We start from the raw sequence: 25,772 nt of genomic DNA on the forward strand, positions 1-25,772 counted from the left end.
TGTGATACACAAATAATCAATTAAATTCACCTCAAAACTAAAAGAGAGAATTGTTATTTTGTGAAATTTATGGTATCACTAACGAGATGCTTCTTTAAGTCTATAGATGAATTTCTTTAATCTGCAAACCATATTAATTTGGTCTCTTTACACAAAGTTTTCTCATTGCACCAAATTGTTTTCAATGTCTCTATTGAAAAACCCCTTAACATCTATTATGGTGAAGCTCTATATCAAAATATGCAACGAGTGCCATAAATTGTCCTTAAAGAGTAATTCAATTAAACTAGATTGTCATAAAGACACTTGATTTTGAGGTTGTTGAGTTTGTACTTAATGAATTTGATCAATATTATCTTGTTACTCTGGATTTTTTAACATTATCATAATATCAAAAAAATCCTTATCAATGTCAAAAACACTTGAGATATAAATCAAATATTCCACAATAGGAATTATTGACCTAAATCATTTTTAAAGACAAAATTATTTCTCCCTCAAACTCAATATCCTCGAAAACAATATTGCAGTCTCGTCTAAAAAAACTATCTTTAACTTGACATAATAAAAAATTATAGCCCTTAATCGCTTAGAATATTTAATAAAATAATTGCTCACATTTATAAACTTAAGTAACAATTAAATTCAAATAATGATTTATCCCATCTCAAAATATTTAATGCAACATTAATATCAAGTCTTTGGACAGTAATATTAATTGCTAATAGTATTTTGGTGTAGTGATCAAACATTAATAATAAGACATGTCAAATAATCAATCTATCTTTGGATGGATTAATTATTCACATGAATCAGACTTTATAATTATTACTATTTATCATCATAAGTATTAATGCAATTCTGTCAATTAATTATCAGTTTTTGGGCCAAATAATATAATCACATGAATTACACAATACTACCATTCAAAATTGTCTTGAATTAATTTCAATAAACATTGTCACTTTGGTGATTATTTGTATCAATCAATACATTCCAAATAATGAACAATAATATCATTATTTTAAATTTAAATGTCATATTATTGTATATAACCCAAATCAATAGTATATAATTTTCCAAAAAACATGTAATTTATTTTACTATAAAAAATAAAATTATACCGTAGGCCAAATCTTACTTGATTTTTAAATTTATAATGTCTCATATTAATCAAATTAAATAATAAATCTTCAAGATTTATTGGACTAAATTTCAAATATTCCTTATGACCTAAAATTCAATATTTATTAATAATCATTAACCTTAATCTTTTAATCTTAAAACTAAAAGAAAGGATATAATTAAAATTTATATATATACTTAACTTTAAATATTATTCCTTAATTTTCTTTGATTTATAATATATATTATATATTATTTAATACCTTAACAACAAATATACTAAATGATATTTAATTAACCGTCAATTTATAAACAGAGAATTCCTTTTTAACGAGAAAATTTAAACGAGAACCTAACCATCCATAAATCTAGTAAACATTATTAAATAATATTGTAAATATTTATATTATTTACTTAATTATTCCATATTATCAAAAATAAATATATTCATATATTCCGATTAAATATTTCATGATAGATTCAAATTTCATGATAGATTCAAATATTCCTTAAACTATCGTCAATCTTTCAACTTCATAAAACTTAATTTTAATTCAGAATATATGAATCTTGAAAGATAAATATATATATCTTTCCGATTAAAATTTTCAAATCTAATATATATATATATATATATATATAATTTTCATGATTGACAAAACCAATATATATTTCTAATATTATGGTTTTTGAAATTATCAAAAACAATATATATAATCCGATCATTTGAAAAGAATTTTATGACATAATTCAAATATCTCTTCGCATTAATGTTCATATCATTTGAAAAGAATCTAAATATCCCTAGATCTAGGAACTTAAAGAAACTAGAGAATCTAAATATTCATAAATTATGATAAATCTTTATATCTGTATGCCAAATTTATTTGAAATTATAACAAATTAATATATATATTCCAAATAACATGCTTTTAATATGAATTGCATGCATATAAATTGCATGCATATATATCTACACCGATATAATTAAATTAGGATGGCTCTGATACCAATTGTTAAAATTATCTTAATTAGATCCTAATTTAATGTGTGAGAAATTAAAATCTGAATGCATGGGAAGCGTACCTTAATTAATTGCATGAATCTTCTCTTTCCTTGTAATAAAAAAAGTTTTTAATCTCTCTTTCTTTAGACTTTCTTTATGTGGAATGGTTCTTCTTCCATTTGATGAGTAAGTCAATAGTTTTCTCTCTCTGTTGACGGGAACGCAAAGAAGAATTGACATTACATCAAATGGGGACCATTACCGTTATATATAACCAATAATAAGTTAGTTATTATGGTTTGACAATTTCTAATTTAGTCCCTTCATAAAATTAGAAATGCCACTTAGGTATTCTCACTTTATATTCATGACAAATACACCCATAAGCCATAAACTTAATTTCACATTAGATCACATTATTGTGGCTTATATTAAATACACATGCACAATTATTTATTATACAAGTGACCCTAAAAATTCCAACAACTATACCATAAAAAAACAAAATGTAAGTTAAAAAATGAATGAAAGACAATAATTAGTCAAAACACTACTTGTTATTTGTGAGCAATTATCACTTCTAGAAACAACCTCCTTATAATCAGATAAATCAAATTTATATCTCGATATATTAAGAATCTCCGAAACCGACTTCATAATTGTCCCGTAGCCAAACAAAATTTTAAAAGGGTTTGTTACAGGTTTGTACTGGGCTTTTGACTTGACAACTCAGAAATTTTGAAATATGTACACGTTACCCTCCTTTAATAAGTTCCAATGTCTTAGAACAAATTGGCGATCTATGCTCACGTGAATAACCGCACCCTACAAATTGCATGTTAGTTTGTAATAATAAGATACACATTATAATAACATATATTAATATATAACAAAATACTAAACACACTTACATCCTTGTCTACTAATAGAAAATCAATATTTAATAATTCATAATTTTTTTTAATATTTATTGCATCCCACATATACATAACTGCAAGTTTGTAATCTAGAATTGTAATAAATGTTTATGTGTCCATATAATTATATGATAACTTAAAATAAAGTAACTTTAAAAATATTTATATTTAAATATAGAAGGAATAATAATAAAAAAATATTAATATAATATAAATATATTAAACATGATAATAAAGAAAAATATTATATAATAATGTGAATAATAAATAAATTAATTAATTAAACGTTATAATAATATTAATTAAAAAATTACTTAATTAATTAAAAATTGGTGAACGAGGTGCTAAAGAAATTAATTTTCTTTGAATGTGTTGTATTGTTATGATTTAAAGGAGGATTCAAGTTTATTGTGAATTATTAAAAAAATCTTAACTTGTGTATCATTTAGAAGTATTTAAAATATCATGTATTAGAGTCATCATCTTCCATCCACCCTAAAAAAGAATTGATTTGAATACGGACAATACAGAGACCATCTCCCCTCAACTAATAAAATCATATGCATTTAAAAAAATTAAATACATTTAACTTATCCATGAAAATATTTGGAGAATAGAAAAAAAAATGTATACTCAAAATATAGAGATCATCTCCTTTCGATTATTAAAATTATATGCATTTAAAAATAATTAAATACATTTAACGAAAATTATTTTTATTTTATTAAATCATAAAATATAGTCATTACTTCTTCTTTGATCTCTAAAGAATTAAAAAAAAAAAAAGTGGATGAAATACACATAAAAAATATTATTATATACGATAACTTCAAATAAAATAACTTTAAAAATATTTATATCTAAATATGAATATAGATAGAATAATAATAATAAAAATTATTAATATAATATGAATATATTAAATATGAGAATCAAGACAAAGATGATAAAATAATGTGAATAATAAATTAATTAATTAAACGTTGTAAGATATAATAATATTTTAAAATAAAATTAGAGAATAGAAAAGAAAATCTTATACTCATAATATAGAGATCATCTTCTTCTAACTAAAAAAATCATATGCATTTGAAAAAAAAAATTAACTTAGAAGATTTTTTCTATTTTTTTTAAGTCATAAAATTTAATCATTACTCCTACTTCAATCATAATCAGATTCAAAAGAAAATCGATAAAATGCGTAAAATATTGTTGCAGCTGTCTGAACGATCAAATTCCTGAGAAGAAAAGAAAAACAGTAAACAATAACATAATTCAAATTCAATTATTGAAAGCATGATATTGATATAGAAATTGAGAAAATTACAATCGAGATCGAGAGTTAATACAGAGATAGCACGCTTAGAGCTAGAAGCCGCAAAAGGAGACCGAGACCGATCAATTTTGGGTTGTAGCAACTGGGCGGTGACTCGTGTAAAATGCTCTGGAAATGCATAATATCACACTCTTATTTTTTCAATTGGACCTTGTTGATCTAAGATTATTTATAGAAAAAATATTAGGGTAGAGAAGAAGATAAAAAATTGGTTTAATTGCAGCTATATGATAAGTTGATGTTCATGTTTTCATAATTAATATTTAATGCTAAATTCAATTCATGTAGATAATTTTTTAGATATGATTCATTAAGTTTATTTTATTTGAAGTGATGTTCTTGTTTTCATAAATAACCTTTAATGTTAAACACATAGATAATTTTTTAGATGAGAATATGAACTCTTGATGTTTTTTTGATAAATTTAATTAATATAGATAAGTTTTTAGAAGAGAATTAATTAGATTTATTTTATTTATGTTAATTTTATAATTAATATTTAATGAATACCTCAAAATTATAGATAAATTTTTAATATGAGTTTTATTGAAATAATAATTAATAAAGTTTGTTTTATTTGAAGGGTTAAAATATTTAATAAAAAAATATTAATATAAATATTAAATATGTGATTTTTAAGAAATTTTTTTAATATTTAATGTACTCAATTAATATAAATAATTTTTTTAGTTTAGAATTGATAATATATATATATATATATATATATATATATATATATATAAGAATGAGAGGAGGAGAGAGGGGAGCCCAAGGGTCACAGGCGGGGAAGGTAGTTGAAAAGTCACTGTCTATTATGCAGTGGAGTCGGGTGGATGAACGCTTCTCTGGAGGATCAAATGATGATGGGGAAGGCTGGTTCCTCGTTGGTAGAGGAGGTCGAGTGGTTCGGCTGGTCGATGGTCGCCCGCATGTGTCGGTGGGAGTCTATTCAACGCTGGATGATGGCAGGCAGGTGGGGGAAGACAACGGGTTTCGCCGACGATCAGTCTTCAAGAGGATCCCCATGTATCCGCTAAGGTTGAATCGTGATGCCAAGCTCGGGAAATCACATTTAACAGGCGTAAATGCTGTCGAAAGCAAGCAGCGAGTGGAAATCAGTATGCATTCAGTTTCTCTGTCCAAGGGCAGTGGCAGAAGTGGTCCGTTGGTAAGTGGTTCGCCGGTCGGGGGGGGGAGTGACAAATGTAGGTCGTCGATGGGGGATGCACCAGTCATAGGGGGGAAATCAGCCAATCAGGAGGCTAGTTCTCCTTCTTATGCAGACAAGGTGAAAAACGTAAGACGTGCGTGTTGGTCGGATTGGTCCAAGATGGTGATTATAGGTACAAAATCTTTCGAGTTTGTTACGTTGATGGATAAATTGAATGTGCTGGCAATCTTTGAGATCAAGAATTCTAAACAGATGAGGATCGAGGTGGGATTGGGTATCTTAAAGATTTTAAGGCATTATTTGTCATCATCGTAATGGACGAGGAAGTGCCTCGAATCCGGCCCATTAGGAGGAAAATTTTGGTCCGGGTTTAACTCACGGGGAAGGTATATTACTTTATGGATTGATTGTCGAACGCTGTTTATTATGCCTCATGCTAAGAATTTAATTCCATTAGTTGAAGAAGGAATTCGAAGACTTGAAAATGATATTAATAATGACAGTATTAAAAACACTACGTTTAATAATTTAGCTGATCAATAACCTAAAGCTGAGCATGAGTGGAATCACTCAGAAAGGCTAACCATGCAAAATGAAAAATCAAATGACACTTGGATTCGGTTATTTGGGTTACCCTCGGTCTGTTGGAGCTCTGAGTGTCTGAGAAATGCTGGTGAAGCGCTAGGTGGTTATAGGGAGATAGATGAAAATACTAGACTGAAATGCGAGGTCGGATGGGCAAGGATTTGTGTTAGTCCAACGGAACGAATGCCGAGTTCTATTACCCTTAAACATGGTATGGTGGTGTATAAGGTTGTGGTGTGGCCCGAATGGCCTCTTATTACGTCAACAATGTCGACTTCCAACTTATGCACGGACCATGTGGAGAAAGAAGTGTCTTCCCTTAATCCTCCTTATAGGGACTTTGAAGAGAACAATAGTTTGGGCTCACCGGTACAACCAATTAGTGTGGATAAGTGTTTGGATGAAGTGAACAATATTGGTGAGGTTATAGTAGATGTGGTTGATATTAACCAAGAAAATGAATCTATATAGTCAACAAGTATAGTTGATCCTCTCGAGATGACGTTTTTTGTTGAACCGAGTAACGTATTGGAGAAGGACGAACGTGATTGCGAGAACGAGGTTCGGTCACCGAGTTTGACTGTTGAGTTGATACCCGAAACATCACCTCCATCTTATAATTCGGAATCTAAGTTATGTGTGACATCTGAAGAGTCTCCCCTAATCAATATTCCGATTAATATGCCTCATGTAGCTATGTACGAAACTTCAAGGGAATTTCTCACCCATCCTATCCTAGGGTGTGGGGCTAATCGTGAGCCAAGTGATGCGGAAAATGGTGAGTTAAGGTCACACATGGAAAGCGTGGCTCAAATAAACCCCATCAGATTTGTGTATCCTAGTTATGCGAGTGATTCACCTATCAAGGTGCATGAGTTATCGGAGGAAGAGACTGTTGAGTCAGATGTTGAATATGACGCTAATGAGGAGTTATGTGTGAATTTTTCCACTCATAACATGACGTTGAACAAAAACAAATCTCCTGATAGAGAGATTTTAACTAAAGAGTCTAAAGTGTGGCCCGATATTCGCGAAATCCCCACAATGACACTTATTAAGAAGTGTCAGCTGAAAAAGATTAGTGATTTACCCCTGGATTTCTATCTTCAAGAAAACGTATCTCGAAGCTGAATCAGATATACTCCGGGTAAGTATGTTTTGATGATTGGTAAAATTTTAGCTTGGAATGTTTGTGGGATTAATGATAGAGAGAAGCGTTGTATTCTGAAATCGTTTGTGGGTTCTACTAGAAGTGGTATTTATTGTTTTTGTGAGACAAAGATTCGACAGATGAATCAATGGATTGTTAGAGAGCTGTGTAATTGGCGATTGTGTGGATGGGTGGCACTTGACTCTATTGGGGCGTCAGGTGGGATTCTAATTGCTTGGAATGATGATGAATTCGAGAAGATGGATGTTGATATTGGAAGATTCTCAATTAGTGTGCAGTTTAGAAATTAGTGAGATAAGTTTCGTTGGGTGTTGTCTGCAGTTTACAGTTTATAGGCCAGTGAGCCAAGATCTAAAAGCGGAGTTTTTTAACGAGTTGTCAAAAGTGTCTAGTTTATGGGATTTGCCGATCATATTTGTTGGAGATATGAATCAGGTGAGGGATCCTTCTGAAAGAAAGGGTGCTAGAAGATTGACTAGCCAAATGTCAAAGTTTTCTAATATATCGAGGACCTGGAGCTTGTAGATCTGCCCCTTGAAGGAGGTCGATTTACATTCAGAAGAGGCAATGGTAGTGGTGGGTTGTCTTAGTCTCGCATCGACAGGTTTTTGGTTAGTGAGTCGATCTTTTGAGGGGTGGCTAATATTTTTCAAAAGGTTCTTCCGTGGAGTTGTTCGGACCATCGACCTATTCTATTAGAGCGTAAGGTTGTGCAGTTGTCTTGCCGCCATTTCAGGTTCGAGAATAAGTGGTTGAGTAGAGTCGAATTTTTGCATCGAGTGCAAGAATGGTGGAGGACTCAAACTCCTTTGGGTTCTGCTTCATCGAAACTGTTTATGAATTTGAAGAATTTATGCAAGCAAATAAAAAGTTGGTATATGGGTGAACGTGCTACTTTTTGTGCAAAGTTCGATGAATTATGTAAGAAGATTAATATTATCGATGAAGTGGAAGAGGTTCGTGAGCTTTTGGCTGAAGAGGTTAGCTCTCGTATTTTCCTAGTTTCTAATCTTCTGGAATTGTGTAAAGAAGAAGAGACTGGGGCCAGACAACGGAGCAGGGCTACTTGGCTAAGATATGGGGATAAAAACACAAAGTTCTTTCATTGTGTCTCGAATGCGCAAACTAGGAATAATGTTATTAATTCTATTTCGGTGGAGGGTGTTGTACATGATGGTGAGCCCGCGATTTCAAATAGCATTGTTGCATTCTATAAAGAATTATTCAAAGAATCACATATGACTAGACCGAAGTTGGATGGAGTGAATTTTAATACTATTAATGCGGAGCAAAAAAACTCATTGGAAGCTCGTTTCACGGAGGAAGAAGTGGAGGCAACAATTATGGGTTGTGGCAGCGATAAGGCACTAGGAAGTGACGGTTTTACTTTGGCATTCTTCAAAAAAGCTTGGCTTTTTCTCAAGGTTGATATCATGGCAGCGATCGAGCATTTTTATCAATTTTCTTCATTCGATAAGAGTTGGAATTAATCCCTAATCTGCCTGATTCGCAAAACTCTCGGGACTATCAATGTGAAAAAATTTAGACCTATTAGTCTTGTTTCCTCTTTCTACAAGATTGTGTCTAAGTGTTTGGCTAACATATTACGCGGGGTTCTTGAGTCAGTGATCTCAGCTAATCAGATGACTTTTATTAAAGGTCGTCAAATTTTTGATGCGCCTCTCATTGCAAATGAATGCATTAATTCGGCAAATTTCAAGAGATATAAGTGTGCTTTCGTGAAACTTGATATTGAAAAAGCATACGATCATGTGAATTGGGAGTTTTGATATGATATAATGGGTAGAATGGGTATGGAGGAGAAGTGGATCGATTAGATCAAATTATGTGTCTCGACAGCCAAATTCTCTATAATTGTGAATGGAAGTCCAAAAGGATTTTTTGAAAGCTCAAGGGGGATTAGGCAGGGTGATCCTTTGTCCCCATTCCTGTTCGTCATTGTTATGGAAGTTTTTTCAAGAATGATGGTTTTCGTTGAGAATGCTAACTTCATTAGAGGCGTGGATTGTGGGGTGAGGAGGTCTCCGTTTGTTATTTCTCACTTGCTTTTCGCGGATGATACCTTATGCATGATTTAAGCTACCCGCCGAAACTTTAAGCATCTCCGCGACATTCTCTAGTTGTTTGGAGCTTGTTCTGAATTACGGGTTAATCTTAGTAAGTCTGAGATTTTTTTCTCAAACTCAGTCTCCAACTGTAAGAAAATGACTCTTGCGAGTATATTGGGCTTCGAAGTGGGGTATTTTCCTTCAACTTATCTTGGGATGTCTTTAGGTGCTAAAGCCCGCTCCAAAGCTTCCTGGGATTCGACAATTCCGAAAATGGAAAGAAAGTTACCAATATGGAAGAGCAAGATGATTTCAAAAGGTGGACGTCTTATTCTCATCAAAAGTGCTCTAGCATATATGCCCAGTTACATGATGTCCTTATTCCTTATGCCTAAAAGTGTGGCTGTGAAGATGGAAAAAATTATTTGTAAATTTCTTTAGGGATCCTCTAAGTCATCCTTCTGTCATTTGGATAGGTGGGATAAAGTGAAGAAGTATAAAGATCAAGGGGGTTTGGGTATCTGTGACTTAATTTCGTTTAACAAAGCTCTTTTATCAAAATGGTGTAGCAGATATTCCTCAGAGCCTACCTCTTTGTGGGCTACTATGATCAAGTGCAGTTATGGGAATAATTGGTCTAGTTGGTTCACCAAACCTATTAACCGTGTTGTGGGATGCGGTATTTGGAGTGGCATCTCGGTGATATGGAAGACTTTTCATGAACAATGCAGATTTTCGGTAGGCGATGGCTCTTCAATTAGTTTTTGGGATGACGTTTGGTGTAGTGCTAAAAGCCTCTGCTCTTTGTTTCCAACTCTTGCCTCAATCGTTATTTGTAGAGATGCTATAGTTAAGGACATGTTTGATATGAGCTCTAATGGTTTTTCTATGAGAATCGAGTATAGGAGAAGACTTAATGTTGATGAGTTAGCTTTACATGATAAAGTGTTGAACTTGGTGGGGCGCAAAGAGGTGAATCCGTCTTCGCATGATGTTATGCGTTGGCAAGATATTGATACCTTTAAGGTTAGTTATTGCTACTCCTTAATTTCTGAGAATGCACCTTACAATTTTATTTGGGAGAAGTTATGGGAGTCTAAACTCCCATCGAAGATCTCTTTCTTTGGATGGAGTGTCATGCACAGAGGGATTTTACGGATGATAGATGCATAAAAAAAGGGTGTATTATGGCGAGTCGTTGTCGAATGTGTCATAAAGAGGTGGAGTCAGCGCCTCACTTGCTCTTACATTGTGATGGAGTGCTGGCGATTTGGAGTCTTTTATGGAATATGACTGATATTTAGTGGGTTATGCCAAAATCTATTGTTAGTTGTTGGGAAGTTTGGATAGAGACGGTGAGTTCGGTTGGGCTGACTCGTTGGACCACTATCCCACTTATCTTTTGGTGGACCATTTGGCTTGAAAGGAACCGGAGAACGTTTAGTAATCGTAGCAGACCAATGCGTCTAATTCATAATTCTATTATTATGACAATCGGGGAGGTTTCTTTGGGAAAACCAGTTGATGCGGTCGGGGAACTCATTTATCTTATTGAAGATCTCCGTACTCGTTAAAGTTTGTTCTTTTGTCATACCCTTTGGTCATTTGTGAACATATTTATGTCACGTTGTTTGTTTATTTTTATTTTTGTTTTTTATCTTTTTTTCTTTTCTTGTTATGTTTTTGTTGGTGTGATTAAACGACTCTCATTTATATAATTTGCATGGACCTTTTTAAAATATATATATATATATAATTTGTTTTGTTTATACCCCCATAATAATAATAATAATAATAAAAGAGTTAACTTTTAATCTGATAAATTCATTTGTTGAAACTATTATTAAAATTGCTAAATTTAGGTAGATAACTAAAAATATGCATGGAGTTTGTTGAATCTGCCAAACATATGTTTGTTACATTCTCTCATTCTCTTCCTTCCTTCTTCAAATCCTTCCTCTTCTCATTCTTTCCTTTCTCCATTTTCGTTGATCCACACCAAATTTCATTCTCAGCTAAACCTAGATAGTAATAGATAGAAAATGATGGTGGTGGGATTGTTATATATCTGATAAAAACTATTAGTCGTGATGAGTAAAATGTTCAGTTCAATTCATTCGTCGTTGTCGTCTTCATCATCGTCGTCATCAGCATCGAGCTCTTACGATCTCGATGTCATGGGCGTATTTATTAATTGCGAATTTCGATCCCATCATCCATGTCTGAGATTGATCTTCGTTCCTCGCGCTGTTTCAATGGACACTCTTATGTATCAACAACATCACTGCGGATTTATTTGATTCGATTGTCCGTCCCACTTTTTCTTCTTAATCTTCTGAATTTTGTTTGTAAATATTATTGGTTTGATTATATCGCGGAATGAAATCTGGTTCCATTCTTGGATCTTCAACTTCCCGGGGGAGTTTTAGATTTTATGGGGAGAATAATGGCGTGACTGCTGAAAAATCTAATTCTGAAGCTGATGATTATGTGGAGAAGGATCCAAAGGGTCGATATGTTCGGGTAATAATCTCAATCTTTGATTCTCCTAATGCTTAAATGTATGCCCATTTTTGTAATGAATTTGATTTAGATGATTTTCATAAAAACAAAAACAAGGATATCATTGCATTGGGAGTAAAGGGTTGTTTCTGAATTTGAATACATACGAGAAACCAACCATAGTTTTGCGTTTATCACATCGTGACATTGCAACTTTTTTCACATATGTTTTCGATCTTTTCAATATTATCTTTGAAATGAAACTAATGACATGTTAATTTGTCCATGTTAACAGTTCAATGAGATATTGGGCAAAGGTGCATTCAAGACTGTGTATGCTTTCTAAAACATTAAATTTATTTGATTAACTTCAAAATCTTCACTACATTATTGTCTTTCTTTTTTTTCAATTTGTTTTTGGTGGTTTTCTGTTGAGAACAGCTACAAAGCATTCGACGAAGTTGACGGAATTGAAGTAGCATGGAACAGAGTTAGGATTGACGATGTTCTTCAATCGCCTCAAGATTTAGAAAAGTTGTATTCTGAAGTACATCTTCTTAAATTTTTGAAGCATGAAAATATCATCAAGTTCATTGATTCATGGATTGATGATAAGAAGAAGACAATCAACATGATTACTGAGCTCTTCACATCTGGAAGTCTAAGACAGTAAATATCTAATCATTCCTTCCATTTTATTATTATGGAATTATTGTTAGTTGAATTTTTCTTTATATTCAATTAGATATCGTCGGAAACACAAAAATGTCGATTTAAAAGCTTTGAAAAATTGGGCGAAACAAGTTCTTCGAGGTTTAGACTATCTTCATAGTCATGACCCACCAATTATACACAGAGACCTGAAATGCGACAATATTTTTGTTAATGGTAATCATGGCGAAGTTAAAATTGGAGATCTTGGATTGGCTACGGTTATGCAGCAACGAGCGGCTAAGAGTGTCATTGGTAAGTACTAAGTATTGGATTGGATTTCCACCTTTTAATCGCAAACATATAGATGGTTTTTTTTGTTTGTTTGTTAGGAACTCCTGAATTTATGGCACCGGAATTGTACGAGGAAGAGTACAATGAACTCGTAGACATATATTCATTTGGGATGTGTATGTTGGAGATGGTAACGTTTGAATATCCTTATAGCGAGTGCAAAAACCCGGCTCAAATCTACAAGAAAGTTACTTCGGTAAGATGGTAACATTTGAACTCTAAGATATGTTTTCACATGGACTTCATTTGGATCTATTGTTTTGAACTCATAACGAACAGGGCATCAAACCGGCTGCTCTTGGTGGGGTGAGTGATCCTGAAATGAAGAATTTCATAGAGATGTGCATTGGTCCGGTTTCTCAAAGATTGCATGCTAAGGAGCTTCTTAAAGATCCATTTCTTGGAAACGACGCTAATGATCTACGACATCAACCCGACCAACAATCAATTTCAGTTAGTTTGCCATCGAGTTGTGGGCCATTTTCCATGGATATAGATCCTGAGTATAACCATTACTTAAGTTTGGATTCCAACAATGAAAGCCCTGACCTTCAGGTTCTTGAATTCCAAAGGATGCATATGAGTAATGAGTTTCGGTTGAAGGGAACAATGAACGACAACAATTCGATATCATTAACTTTGCGAATTGCTGATTCGGATGGTAAGTAAGGCAATTTTGGTTATTTCATCTTAAATAATTTAAAAAGAACCTACCACAATCTCCAACAATTATGAGTTCATGAGACTCGAAAACTTTAATCTCTTTAGACAAAATTATTTTCACCTGAGCTCCATAGTTGGTTCACAAACAATGTTATTTAAAAAAAAAAAACTATTGTTATCCAAATAATCCGAAATTGAACAAGACCTGACGTGTAATCGATTCGGATAAACACATAGTGAATTATTATTATTTTGTATGATTGCAGGCCGTGTTCGCAACATACACTTCATGTTCTACCTTGACTGCGACACTGCAATGGCAGTTGCGGCCGAGATGGTTGAACACCTCGAGTTGGCCGATCAAGACGTGTTGTTCATTGCTGAGTTCATCGATTACTTGATAATGAAGCTTCTTCCCGGTCCTAAAGACTACAAGTTAGGTAGAGGGACAATAACCGATAGACATGATTATACCTCCGCCTCCGCTGCAAGTTCTTGGCATACGGTTCAAAATGGACCAATGCTCTCAACTTTCGAGCAACATGACTATATCTACAATACTCTACCTTCTCTTCCTCCTACTCCACCTCCTCATGCTTTAGGCGACGACGAATCTGAAGCGTCGATAGGATCACAACCGATCACGTCAGCAGAAGCTGTTGCTGACACGGACAAGATTTACAAAATGGACGAATACGATGATGTTTATAGAATTGAGGGAGACACAACGAGTTTAATGGGCTGTTTGTTCGAGTCGGATTTGAAGGATGAGATATTTTATGCGGGAAAAGGTTCGGAAATGATGTCTTATGTCGAGATGCTTCCTCCGAAAGTGATGAGTGATGGGAGTAGTTGTTCATCGTCGGAGAAGGATCATGATATCGAGCTGAAGGTTGAGCTTGATGCTATTGAAGGGCAGTATCAAGAATGGTTTCAAGAGTTGTTGAGGATGAGAAATAATGCAATGGAAGATACAAGGAAGAGATGGTTGATGAATAAGAAGAAGTTGGATGTTCAATGAATTATGTTTATTGTTTTGAAATTGTTGCTTTCATTTCTGTTGAAGAATTCTATTGAGATTATTTCAAGTGGTTTTTATCTTTCTTTCTATCTATAAAATTCTGCTTCTCTTTGATATTTCAAAAAATGTATCTTTCTTTTTAACTTCTCATAAAATTGTCACAATTAGTTTAACTTTTGTCTTTTACCCATCCTTTTTCTTTCTTTTACAAACATTAAAATTGTAATGGTTAAAGTATAAGAAAAAACACAACTTAAAATAACTAAGACCTTGATTGATGTTTGAGTCTGTTTTTCTTCTCATATTTGATTTCTTTTAAAAATCATTCAATTAATCACTTGAATAGGGTAGCTCAATTGATAATAATTATTCTTAAAGATAATGGTTTCAATTCTTAAAATAAAATGACCCTATAAAAATCCTATTAGCCCAAGCCCCAACATGAAACAAGGTGTTGAACTTGTTTGATGTCAGTTTTTAAGGTCATTTTTTACTTTATCCAGTTTTTTAGAAATTTTTTTACCACATCACTATGATTTTAATAATATTAAACCAATTAAAAACTTAAATAACCTACTTTATCTAATAATTTTTTATTTGTTTTTATTTTTACAAAATCCCAAAAAATCCTCTCAAAAAACCATCATATTGTTTCAATATAAAAAAGTGAAGGAGCACCTGGATTAAATTGCGGCAATGACTGACTTGATGGGCTATTCTTAAGCCTCCTGATCATCAAAATAATAAATAAATAATAATAATAATCAATTTTCACTTAAAATGCTTTAAATTGAATTGAAAATAATGACTTTAAAGTGTTAAAAGTTAACATTCCACAACAATATAACAATATGAAAAATAAAATAAAAAATGAACTTTTCATTATGTAAGTTTCCTGGAAACTGTCATAACGTGCAAAACAGAGTTTGTGATGTGGTTCCTTTCATTTCATATTCCCAATTCGTAATTCCTAAGCCAAATGGAATCCAACCTTTCTTTTTTAAGTAAACTCTTCCCCCAACTAAACTCTTCTTATTTATTGCCCATAAAATTAATCTTCATATGTGTTCTGCTACTACTACTACTATTACAATTCTAAGTAATAATCTCCCCCAAAAAAGATGAACAAAACCGACACGAATAATGAGGTTTGGGAGTTCGAGGATCTGTTACCTGTGATGGCGGAGAAGTTAGATTCTCGCACTTTCATATCCGAGCTCTGCTCGGGTTTTAAGCTACTGGCTGACCCATTAACAGGATTGATCACATCCGATAGCCTAAGTAAGAATTCGGCAATCCTGGGATTTGATTGGATGACAAGAGAAGATGCAGAAGCCATGGTGAAAGAAGGAGATCTTAAAGGCAACGGTTTTCTCAACGAGACTGAGTTTTGTATTCTCATGATAAGGCTTAGTCCTGGAATAATGGAAGATGCAGAAACATTGCTAGAGAAAGCCCTGCATCAAGAGTTAGCTAATTCTTCTACTTAATAATAATACAGATGAAGAAAATTATCTTACTTTGTTTCCATGTGTTTCTTTTGCTTGATAATGTCACTCTTTTGTCCCTGCAAAAATATTAATACACATTTTCTGCACTATTACATAAAAGCACAAGATAAAATAATCCTGGGGGATTAGTACAAGTTTCCCAATCTGATGTCCTCATAAAGACTTATCATTAGTTATGGGATTTAAAGAAATGGACATTACTAAAATACATTATTTTTTTTCATATTAAATACAATGGATATTTCAATCTGATTTTTCAAGAAACAAGCTTGAACACTACATTCAACAACATTCAATTTTATATCCTTTATAGATGGTTATTAGCAGCTAGCTCTATTTATAAACATATAGAGCCAACTGTTCATAATAACTGACTAGCTCAAGGTACAAATATGATAAAAAAGTTGAAGGTTTCACCAAAAGGGTGGGGGAAGTGAAAAAGATAACTCATATTTATTTATTTTTCACAACTCAATTGAATTTCTGACATATACAACAGAAAAAGAATTACTAGTAAACATACCTTAAACCATGATGGTTGTAACTTGTAGGGCATAAGTGTCCTACCTACTAAACAATTTGTGTATTCTCAGAAATATGAGGATTGTTGATGAATAACACCAAGATGAGCAAGTATCTTCGCAGCCAGTGGTCGAGTATTATTATCGCCCCTTTGAGTCAAATCGACCAAAAGAGTCTGAGCCGGTCCTCCATATCTCTGCTTAAATTCTATTAGCCGAAAGATCCTCTCAAGAGAAATCAATACTTTTTCTTGCAACACTGAGGAATTTCTACCAAGCAGGTCTATAATTGGACGTATAGCATTTGCTTCTGCCAGAATCTTGCAACCGTTTTGCAGTTTTTCGCCTTCGATCAAAGTCAAGAGTGCATCCAAAGCAGCTTCCGAGGCTCCAAGATTCCTTCCTTCCATAACTCTAGCAAGTGGTCCGACTGCACCCGTTTTCACTAAACAAAACGATTCTTCTTCTGTACAAATTCCTCTATGAACTGGGCATCCCTGTTCTGGAGGAGAAGAGCAGCAGAATAGACGAGCGAATCCATTAGAATTATGAACATGTTTACTCACTGCAGTTGAATTTCTAGAGAAACCAGCCAGACAACTTGCTGCTCGTTCTTTTGTCAGATCGGTTCCAGACTCTAGAAGTTTTACCAACAACCGAATGACGCCAGTTTCAGCCGCTATCTTCTGCAATGGCTGATTAGTTGAATTGGAGAAATGGCGTAAAGCTCCGACAGCATTCTCTTTCAATTGTTCCTTGTGGTTACCATTGTGACGGTTACCATCAGAAAGATATTTCACTATGCGTGAAAGAGTTCCCAAATTCACCATACACTCGGCGATATGAGGTCGTTCAGGGAGGTTAGAGATGATACCCATTGCAGAAACAATTTCCTCTTCATCATCAGAACTACTGATAATCGTTAGTATCGTCTTGATTGAATTCTCATCCATATGTTCCAGGGCATTAACTTTATTATTGTCAGTCAAGCAAGAGAGAAGTTTAATAGCACTTGCCCGTACCATGCGGTTGTCATTCTCACACAATGGTAGCAATTCTGGCATGCACTGCAATTCAAAGGAGTCTAGAATAAATTTCTATCTCAGCACATAGAAATGGAAATAGTGGCTTCATTGAAAATGCTTTTGTATCTGAATCTGATTGAGAAAAATCCTGAATTTGTGGATAATGATATCTATGTATGTTTTGTATGAAAAAGTGAAGTTGGCTGGAATCTCGTCAACAATTCAACTGTTTAATTACCATGAAATTTGTACTTTGTATATTTCTCAAAGACAATTTTTTGAAACTTCACTAAGCCCAACACATCGCCTTGTCCAAAAATGGAGTTCTATAGTCGGCACTTTTATTTAGGCATGTCTGGATTTGGCACCCAAAGGAGGAACTAGATAAAATAGAGTTTTCAAATACAGCCAATGACAAGGCCTTGATGACGTGGGTTATTTCAATTTTTGTTTTTAAATGATCCATGCAAATTAAATAAATATCGTTTAAACACAATGACAAAACATATATAAAAATCATAGTTCAAAATTAAAATGAACTCTACAAATGGGTTATTTCAAATTAACTTAAAATAACACACTATCCAATAAAAAATCTACCCATCATTTAAATCATCAACTAAAACACTAAAATACCCAATTAAAAGAAAAAAAATAGTTATATATTTATTCCTTTAATGTCTTTTTTACCCAAATGATCGCAAATACATAATTTTAACCACTTAAAAAATAACCTACCTCAAACAAAGTTATTAGAAAATAACCACTTAGTTATTCAAATAATCCTAGATTAAACCATGCCCAAGAATTGAAGTCTAAGCTGTGAGTCTGTCCTTCCACATCTAAAGTTTGAGTTCTTTTCTGAGATGGCTATTGTTGCTAGTATATGGGATTCTTATTGTGTTCGGGGGTGACATTAATGATGTTAGATCCCCTTCCGAAAGAAAATGTGTAAGAAGACTCACGAAGGTCATGTGTGAGTTTTCTAAGACCATTGAGAGTCTCGAGCTAGTTGATTTACCAATAAAAAGATGTCAATACATTTTTAGGAGGGGTGACAGTCACGGTGGGTTCGTTCAGTCTTGTTTGGACAGATTTCTAGTAAGTGATTCAATCTTTCGTGGGATAGCTAATGTCTTCAAGAAGATTCTTCCACGGAGCTGCTCTGATCATCGACCTGGCTTGAGTGGTTTTGAGGGATTTTCGTCCCTTTAGGTTCGACAATAAATGGTTTATTAGAGCTAAAATCTGGTGAGAGAACCAAGTGACATATGAGTCACATTCTTCTAAAATTTTTGTTAATTTTAGAAATCTTCGGAAGCTGCTTAAAGTTGGTTTGTGGGGACCATGTTTTCTTTTATTCTAAGGCCAATGTTCTATGTTATAAGATCACTAAAATAGATGGGACTGAAGAGGTGGTGAGTTGTTGGATTTTGATATTGGCTCTCAAATTAATTTGATTAGTGAGTTGTTCTCTCTATGTAGATAGAAGGATAAGAAAATAATTTTTTCATTGTTTCGAATTCTCGAGTTAGGAATAATGCGATTAATTCTATTTCGGTTATTGGCGTTGTTAATGAGAGTGAGTCATCTATTTCTGCTACTATTTCTACTAGCATTATTCAATTTTATAAAAAATTGTTTCTCGAAACCAAAGTTAGACAGAATAAGCTTTATGGCTATTAGTTATGATCAGAAGGGTTTTCTTGAGGCACGTTTTATAGTGGAGATATGGAAAACGATAGTGACAAGGCTTCGGGTAATGATGATTTCACCTTGCTTTTCTTCAAAAATGTGTGGACTTTTCTTAAGGATAATGGTATGGCGGTTATTGAACACTTTTATCGTTTCTTCTATTTTGACAAAAGTTAAAAATCTTGATTGTTCTAATATGCAAGACTTTAGGACTATAGACCTAAAGAATTTTAGACATATCAGATTAATCACGACTTTTTATAAGATTATTTCGAAATATTTTGCAAACATGTTGCTGTGCTGTTGGAATTGGTTATATCTGTCAACCAAGTGAAGATTATTAAGGGTGACAAATCTTTGATGCGGCGTTGGTGGCCAATGAGTGCATTGATTCAGCTAACTTCAATGGTGGTCAATACATTTTCGTCGAGTTTGATATTGAAAAAGTCAATGATCATGTTAACTAGGATTTTCTCTTCGGTATCATGGTCAGAATGGGAATAGGTGATAAGTGGATCAAGTGAATAAAACTTTGCATTACCACAGTTAAATCTTATATCATCATGAATGGTAGTCTCACGACTTTTTCAAGAGTTGAGTAGATTAGGCAGGGAGATCCGTTATCCCCTTTTTGTTTGTCATTGTCATGAAAACTCTTCCTAGGAAGATTTTCTTCGCTGAAAATAACGGACTTATCCATTTGTTTGATTGCGGATTGAGGAATGTTCCGTTTTTAATTTCTCACTTGCTTTTTGTTGATGATACTTTTGTATGATTTAGGCTACTCCTAGAAACTTACAAAATCTTCGAGATATTTTGTGGTTATTTGGCGCTTGCTCAAGGCTTCATGTTAATCGTGTCAAATCTGAAATCTTCTTCACTAATCCTGTCTCAGCTAGGAGAAAATCTCGTTTGGCAAGTATTTTGAGTTTTGGCATTTGATGCCCACGTACCTTGGTCTTTCACTATGTGCGAAAGCTCGTTCTAAAGTCTTTTGAGATCCGATTATCTCTAAATGGAAAGAAAACTTTCTATCTAGAAGAACAAGGTAATCTCTAAGAGGGGTCATATGGTCCTCATCAAGATCGCGTTGGCCTCTATGCCTACTTACATGATAACACTTTTTATTAATCCTAAAAGCGTAACAATGAAAATGAAGAGTCTGATGTGTAAATTTTTATGGGGTTTACAAAAATTGAAACCACTCGGTGGGATGTAGAATCTGGAGTGACACATCAATCATGTGAAAAAGTTACCGTGAACATTTTTCATTTACCGTGGACGATGATTCATCAATTCGTTTTTCGGAGAATGCATGGTGTAGGAGTAAGTGTTTTGTGATTACATCCTTGTGCTTGCCTTTATTGTTATTTGTAGAGATGCCACGTTCAAGGACATGTACGACAATCGCTTTCAAAGTTTTGTTCATTGTATCAGATATAAAATAAGGTTATCATTTGAAGAAAGTTCTTCCCACAATAGTTTGTTATCCTCAGTGGCCAACAGAAGTGTCTCCGTTGAACCAAGATGCAATGCGATAGAAGGATATTGATAAATTTAATGTGGTACATTGTTATTCTCTTTTCGATAGACATTACAAAAAATGGACTGTTTTGCAACAATCTCTTTCCAATTGAAACAGCACTTGGCAACTAATTTAGTAACTTAGCAACTAGAATTGTTCCGACTGTGATTTGTTGGGAGAAATTATGGGAGTTTAGGGTTCCCACTAAGATCTATTTTTCGGGTGGAGTGCAATACACGGTGGGATTCTAACTGATGATAGATGCATGCGCAAGAGACTTATCTTGGTTAGTCGATGTCGTTTGTATCTCAAAAAAGTGGAGACAACCCCTTATCTTCTTTTACATTGAAATGATGTTGTTGTTGGTATTTGGAATCTTCTCTAGAGCATAATTGGTATCCATTGGATTATGTCAGAGACTACTGGTGCGTGTTGGGAAACATGGATTGAGGTGGCTAGATTTGCGGGTCTAAGACAATGGGGCTAAAATTGTATGACTTATAATCAAGACATCACTAATACGAGACGAATGGTTAGGTTGAGTTGACTGGAGCGGTTGAAGTTGAGTAGTTACAAGGAATAGCAATTGATAGATGAGTAATTTAGTTTGATAGGATGAAATTTGATGAAGTTTTATTTCCCTCCTTAAGTTCTCTCTTCTCAATTAATTCTCACCCTATCCCAGCTAAAGTTGTTTTCTCATCTAATCTCAATTCTATGAAATGTATTATGTTCTCATCTATTCTATATTGCATTGTACCCCGCATAGTATCATGCATTCATATTTTTGATATATATATATATATTTAAACAAGTCTTAAATGAGAAATACATACCTGAGCTAACTTGTTCTTGATTGTGGAAGCTGAGGGGGAACAACACATTGCTTGAAACGCCTGAAGAACACTTTGTTGTATACTAGGTGCTCTGGTGTTAACCATAGAGAATAGTCTATATAGATCTTCGTCTGATTCCAATAGTGTCACTTCTGTATCATTTGTGTCTGACAACTCGGTTGCTCGAGCTAGGTTTACAATTGTGGTTGCCACATCTTCACGTAACTCCAAAGGCGATGAAGGAAGGAAGAGAAGGTCAAGCAATGGACGTACAACACCTTCCTGAATCATCTGTAGCCCATTCCTTGGTAAGCTTGAGAGATTCTGTATAGCTTTTGCAGCAGCTTTTTTCATTGCAGAATTGTCTTGCAAGATCAAGTTAAGCAGTGAAGTCAATACACCACGCCCAAATAGTGAAGATCTATTAAATTCAGTCAACTCCATTTCTGCTAAAGTCATCACCATTGTCTGCCTCACAACTTCTGGTCCTGCAAACAGTGAACACATAAATATCCACAGAGCAATAACTGACTTTTCTCATAAAAAAGTACTAAAGGGAACATTATTTTGGAAAGGTTAGTTTCTTTTATCCACATTTAAGCGAAGGTTGCATATCCGTAGTGAAAACATCTCAACAAAAATATTATAATACAATAGTTAAAACAAAGCTGTCAACACCAAATGAAAAGGCTTAAAACAAAAGGACAGACCACAACTAAAACTCAAAGTTCTAAATTAAGAGCTGAGGTCAACTTGGAGCTCAATTTCCATTATGGAGGTATCCCGAACATGGGTAGACCTGACTTCCTTTTCCCCAAATAAAAGTGCAGTACTATATTATTCTACATAGCCTCCTATTCTTGTTTTTTCTTCTGACATTTTATGCTTGCATTTGTGTGTTCTAATATACTTGTTAAATGGGATATTGTCATACTCAAAACATTATGTTATTAATACAATATTTTTGATAAAATGGAAATGAGAAAATAAGAAGAGCAGTATATCAACAGATTCAACTGTTATTTTATTCCTTCATTAAGGCCGGTCTTTCCATAACGAAAAAAATCATAATTCAATTCATGCATTGTTCCCTGGACTCTCCTATCATAAACAGACAACCACTCGTTCATCTCAGATAATAGAATTCATACAATGCTTTGGCATTTGACACAGTACTATGAAATGCTATCAAATGGAGCAAGCCATTTGGCCAGAGCTAATAGAATTTAACCGTACAACTGCCTATGTGAATCTAAAGAACACAATCAGCTCTGAGATGTTTTTGTGAAAAAGATGTTGCAAGCTTCTTTACTCATTACAAAGAATAAAATAAAAATCAGAATGAATTCAATGAGTAAAATAATTAGAATGAATTAGATTAGTATAATACCAGAAGAAAGGCACAGAAGCAAAGGTTCAAAATAGTTTGACCTTGCCATAAGGATTATATTCTGGTCCGAGAATGATAGTTTGTGCAGAAGTTTCCTTGCATCTTCAGAAGCTTGGGAGTCGTTGTTGCTTGACAAGGTGACCAAAAGAAGTATACAACCCTGAGCTTTCCCAATTTGCACGAGAATCAACTCATTTTTAGAAAGTTCCAACAACAGTTCAACTGCTACCTTGGCATCCCTAATGCTACGTCCAAGAAAGAGAACGATTGATTCAATTGCATTATTAACTTCTGCAATTCTTTCCTGCAACAAATTTAAACATTCACAAATCTACTTTTTGCCACATATACCTTATGATTTAACATTTATGCTTTTCTATGGCTAAAATTACCTTAGCATCATCGTTATTCTTTGCAAGTATGCATAAGATGACAAGAGCTTGATGCCGAATCTCTCGGCTTTGACTTTTATCAGTCAGAAGTCCAATAAGGATTGGTATGTAATTTTCCAATAATACCCATTCTTGGTGTATATCTCTGTTACAGATTTTTTGTAGCTCATCCAAGCAACTAGCCACTTCTTCCCCTTGTGATGAGAGCTTTGATTTCATAGAAGCAAGCTTGATCATTGTGTTTCTGTCTTTCCATTCCTCGATTGACTGTCGTAAGGTTTTATTAGGCCGTATAATTGATGTGTCTACAGGTGTAGATGTCAACGGGCACAAGTTGTTCCCTTCTGCATACCACTTTTCTATAGCACTTCTCTCAAATGTGTGACCTAAAGAAGTCTCCACCGGGTCCAACATAACATCCTCTGTAATTGGGCAATAAAATGACCGGAGAGGTTCCAATGGTTGAATTCCTAAAGAATCCCGCTTTGTCTGATACTTGATTTCTCTTTCATTAGGAGATGAAGTAACATCAGCTCGCTCTAGAAATGCGATTATTTGATCCATATGTATGGCTTCAGCATGGTCCTTCTTGAGGCGTACAATTTCAATTTCTTTCTTGCATTCTTCAAATTCTTTCCTCAATGACGATGGCTCTTTTGAGATCCCAACAGTATCTGCAATCTTGAGCAATAAATTATTTACATAGGAGGAATCAAAATTCCTCTCATGTATTCCCAATTCTATTTTCTGCAGAATCTCCTCTTCAACTATAGCTGCCTTGATTTCTGTGTCCCGCATACTGTCCATAAGACCTTTGATCTCAGCAATCCTATTCAAAGAAAGATCCAACGAGCTTAGAGGAATGAGACTCAATGCCCTACTTATCTCTCTTGTTATTCTCTCCAATCGCTTTGCAATGGAACGACAATTCACAAGCAAATAAACCCGATTCTTCTGACCACATTCCTCTACCAATTCTTTCGCCATTTTAACTTCGTGACGAAGAATCTCAACAACATTGTTTAAGCTTGTGACTTCAATTTCCTTATGCATGAACTCTTTTAGGAGAGACACAATCCTTTCCAAATATTTAGCTAGCTCTGCAAAACTCTTTTTTTCAATGAAGACATTTTTAGCACCGATTGTTATCTCAATAAGGGCTTCAATGATCGGAGACAGGATTACTGCAGCTGTTTCAATAGCAGGATCGATAATCACATCCAACACCATCTCTTTAACTGTGCAAGGACTCTATGAAGTAGTCTGCGCATTTCCTATCACCATTCCACCAGCCAAAATTCACTCAACCAGGACCTCCCTTCTTCCTCTCAGACAGATCATGGAATCTTTTTACACCATCATTTGCAGAAAAAAAAAACTAAATCAGTTCTAATCCATATACAAAAACCTAAATCGTTTGTTTTCCTCAACCTCAATCCGATATTACTTCTATTTGAGAGCTGAAAAAGAGCAAGTCTCCGGAAGTCAACCGTTTCAATCAGATTGAATTTAAACCAAATTCCTGTAGCAATCAGCCTGCAGCGTAACATAATTCTTAAGAGATTAACTAGTATATTAACTACAAATTGGATCAGTGGAATTGCAGTAGCAATTCTTTGAAAGCTAAAAATCGGAATCAGAAATGCTCAAAGAAGAAAATGAATAAAAAAATTGTTGAAAAGAATACGAACTTCCGCTAGTATTAAAAGCTTGTTGACGGAGACACAAACTGACCTGACAGAGATTTGAGTTGGCGAATTACCAAGTGGACGAGTGATGAAGGAGGCAAGAGAGAGAACGTGAAAGAGCCAGCCAATTCATCGTGAATCTGAGTGATATCGATATGCTGCGTTGAACTTCCAGGAAGATGTGGAGAAAGTTGCAGAGAAAATGAATCCATGGAACCGGCTCTGCTTGCCTGGAAGCAAGCGGGGGTGCCGGCAACCACTAAACTATTTCTTAGCGTTGACGAGTTTAGATCACAAGTCCACTCCGTTCTCTATAGAGTATAGAGTATAGACTACTTGGTAGTTGGCACCATATACAAATTAAAATAAATTATATAAGTTTGGGTTGAAGTCTAGGATTCGATTGACCAGTTAAATTGAGTCATAAGTATTTATCTCGGTTATTTTTGGTGGACCATTTGGGAAATTTGACTGAATAACCTTAAAGATTGTCTTATTTACTTTCGTGGTCAGCGCATAAATTTTAATGCGTTGGTGACGCTTTTTATTTTTTTGGACGAAAATACCCTCGTTGCGAGACACAACCGGATGGCATGTGAAAAATTCACAAATGTCCGG

The 25,772-nt window shown here is 34.1% G+C and overlaps 4 protein-coding genes across 5 annotated transcripts; 3 read left to right on the forward strand and 1 right to left on the reverse strand.

Annotated features, from left to right (window-relative positions):
• Window positions 1-8,189: 8,189 nt before the first annotated feature.
• On the forward strand, window positions 8,190-9,101 carry LOC124939021. The gene is made up of 2 exons (XM_047479540.1): window positions 8,190-8,735; window positions 8,889-9,101. Exons 1-2 carry the CDS (start codon window positions 8,190-8,192, stop codon window positions 9,099-9,101), a joined length of 759 nt encoding a protein of 252 aa, XP_047335496.1.
• Window positions 9,102-11,748: 2,647 nt separating this feature from the next.
• LOC124922686 (serine/threonine-protein kinase WNK8-like) lies at window positions 11,749-14,641 on the forward strand. The gene is made up of 7 exons (XM_047463402.1): window positions 11,749-11,903; window positions 12,178-12,215; window positions 12,324-12,551; window positions 12,628-12,848; window positions 12,926-13,083; window positions 13,167-13,548; window positions 13,817-14,641. The coding sequence occupies exons 1-7, from the start codon at window positions 11,760-11,762 to the stop codon at window positions 14,569-14,571; spliced, it is 1,926 nt and encodes a 641-aa protein (XP_047319358.1). The 5' UTR covers window positions 11,749-11,759; the 3' UTR covers window positions 14,572-14,641.
• Window positions 14,642-15,529: 888 nt separating this feature from the next.
• LOC124919467 (calcium-binding protein KIC-like) lies at window positions 15,530-16,580 on the forward strand. Its single transcript, XM_047459709.1, has one exon. It carries the CDS (start codon window positions 15,693-15,695, stop codon window positions 16,059-16,061), a length of 369 nt encoding a protein of 122 aa, XP_047315665.1. The 5' UTR covers window positions 15,530-15,692; the 3' UTR covers window positions 16,062-16,580.
• An 88-nt stretch (window positions 16,581-16,668) lies between these two features.
• On the reverse strand, window positions 16,669-25,465 carry LOC124919466 (U-box domain-containing protein 44-like). 2 transcript variants are annotated; one of them, XM_047459708.1, is made up of 5 exons: window positions 25,229-25,465; window positions 23,467-25,002; window positions 23,075-23,378; window positions 21,685-22,172; window positions 16,669-17,670 (listed from the first exon to the last, which is right to left on the reverse strand). In XM_047459708.1, the coding sequence occupies exons 2-5, from the start codon at window positions 24,694-24,696 to the stop codon at window positions 16,672-16,674; spliced, it is 3,021 nt and encodes a 1,006-aa protein (XP_047315664.1). In that variant the 5' UTR covers window positions 24,697-25,002; window positions 25,229-25,465; the 3' UTR covers window positions 16,669-16,671. The 2 variants fall into 2 exon arrangements, with proteins under 2 accessions (XP_047315664.1, XP_047315662.1); XM_047459706.1 differs by having other exon boundaries at window positions 25,201-25,465.
• Window positions 25,466-25,772: the final 307 nt, after the last annotated feature.

This window comes from Impatiens glandulifera, chromosome 1 (genome assembly GCF_907164915.1).
Source record: "Impatiens glandulifera chromosome 1, dImpGla2.1, whole genome shotgun sequence".
Lineage (NCBI taxonomy): Eukaryota > Viridiplantae > Streptophyta > Magnoliopsida > Ericales > Balsaminaceae > Impatiens > Impatiens glandulifera.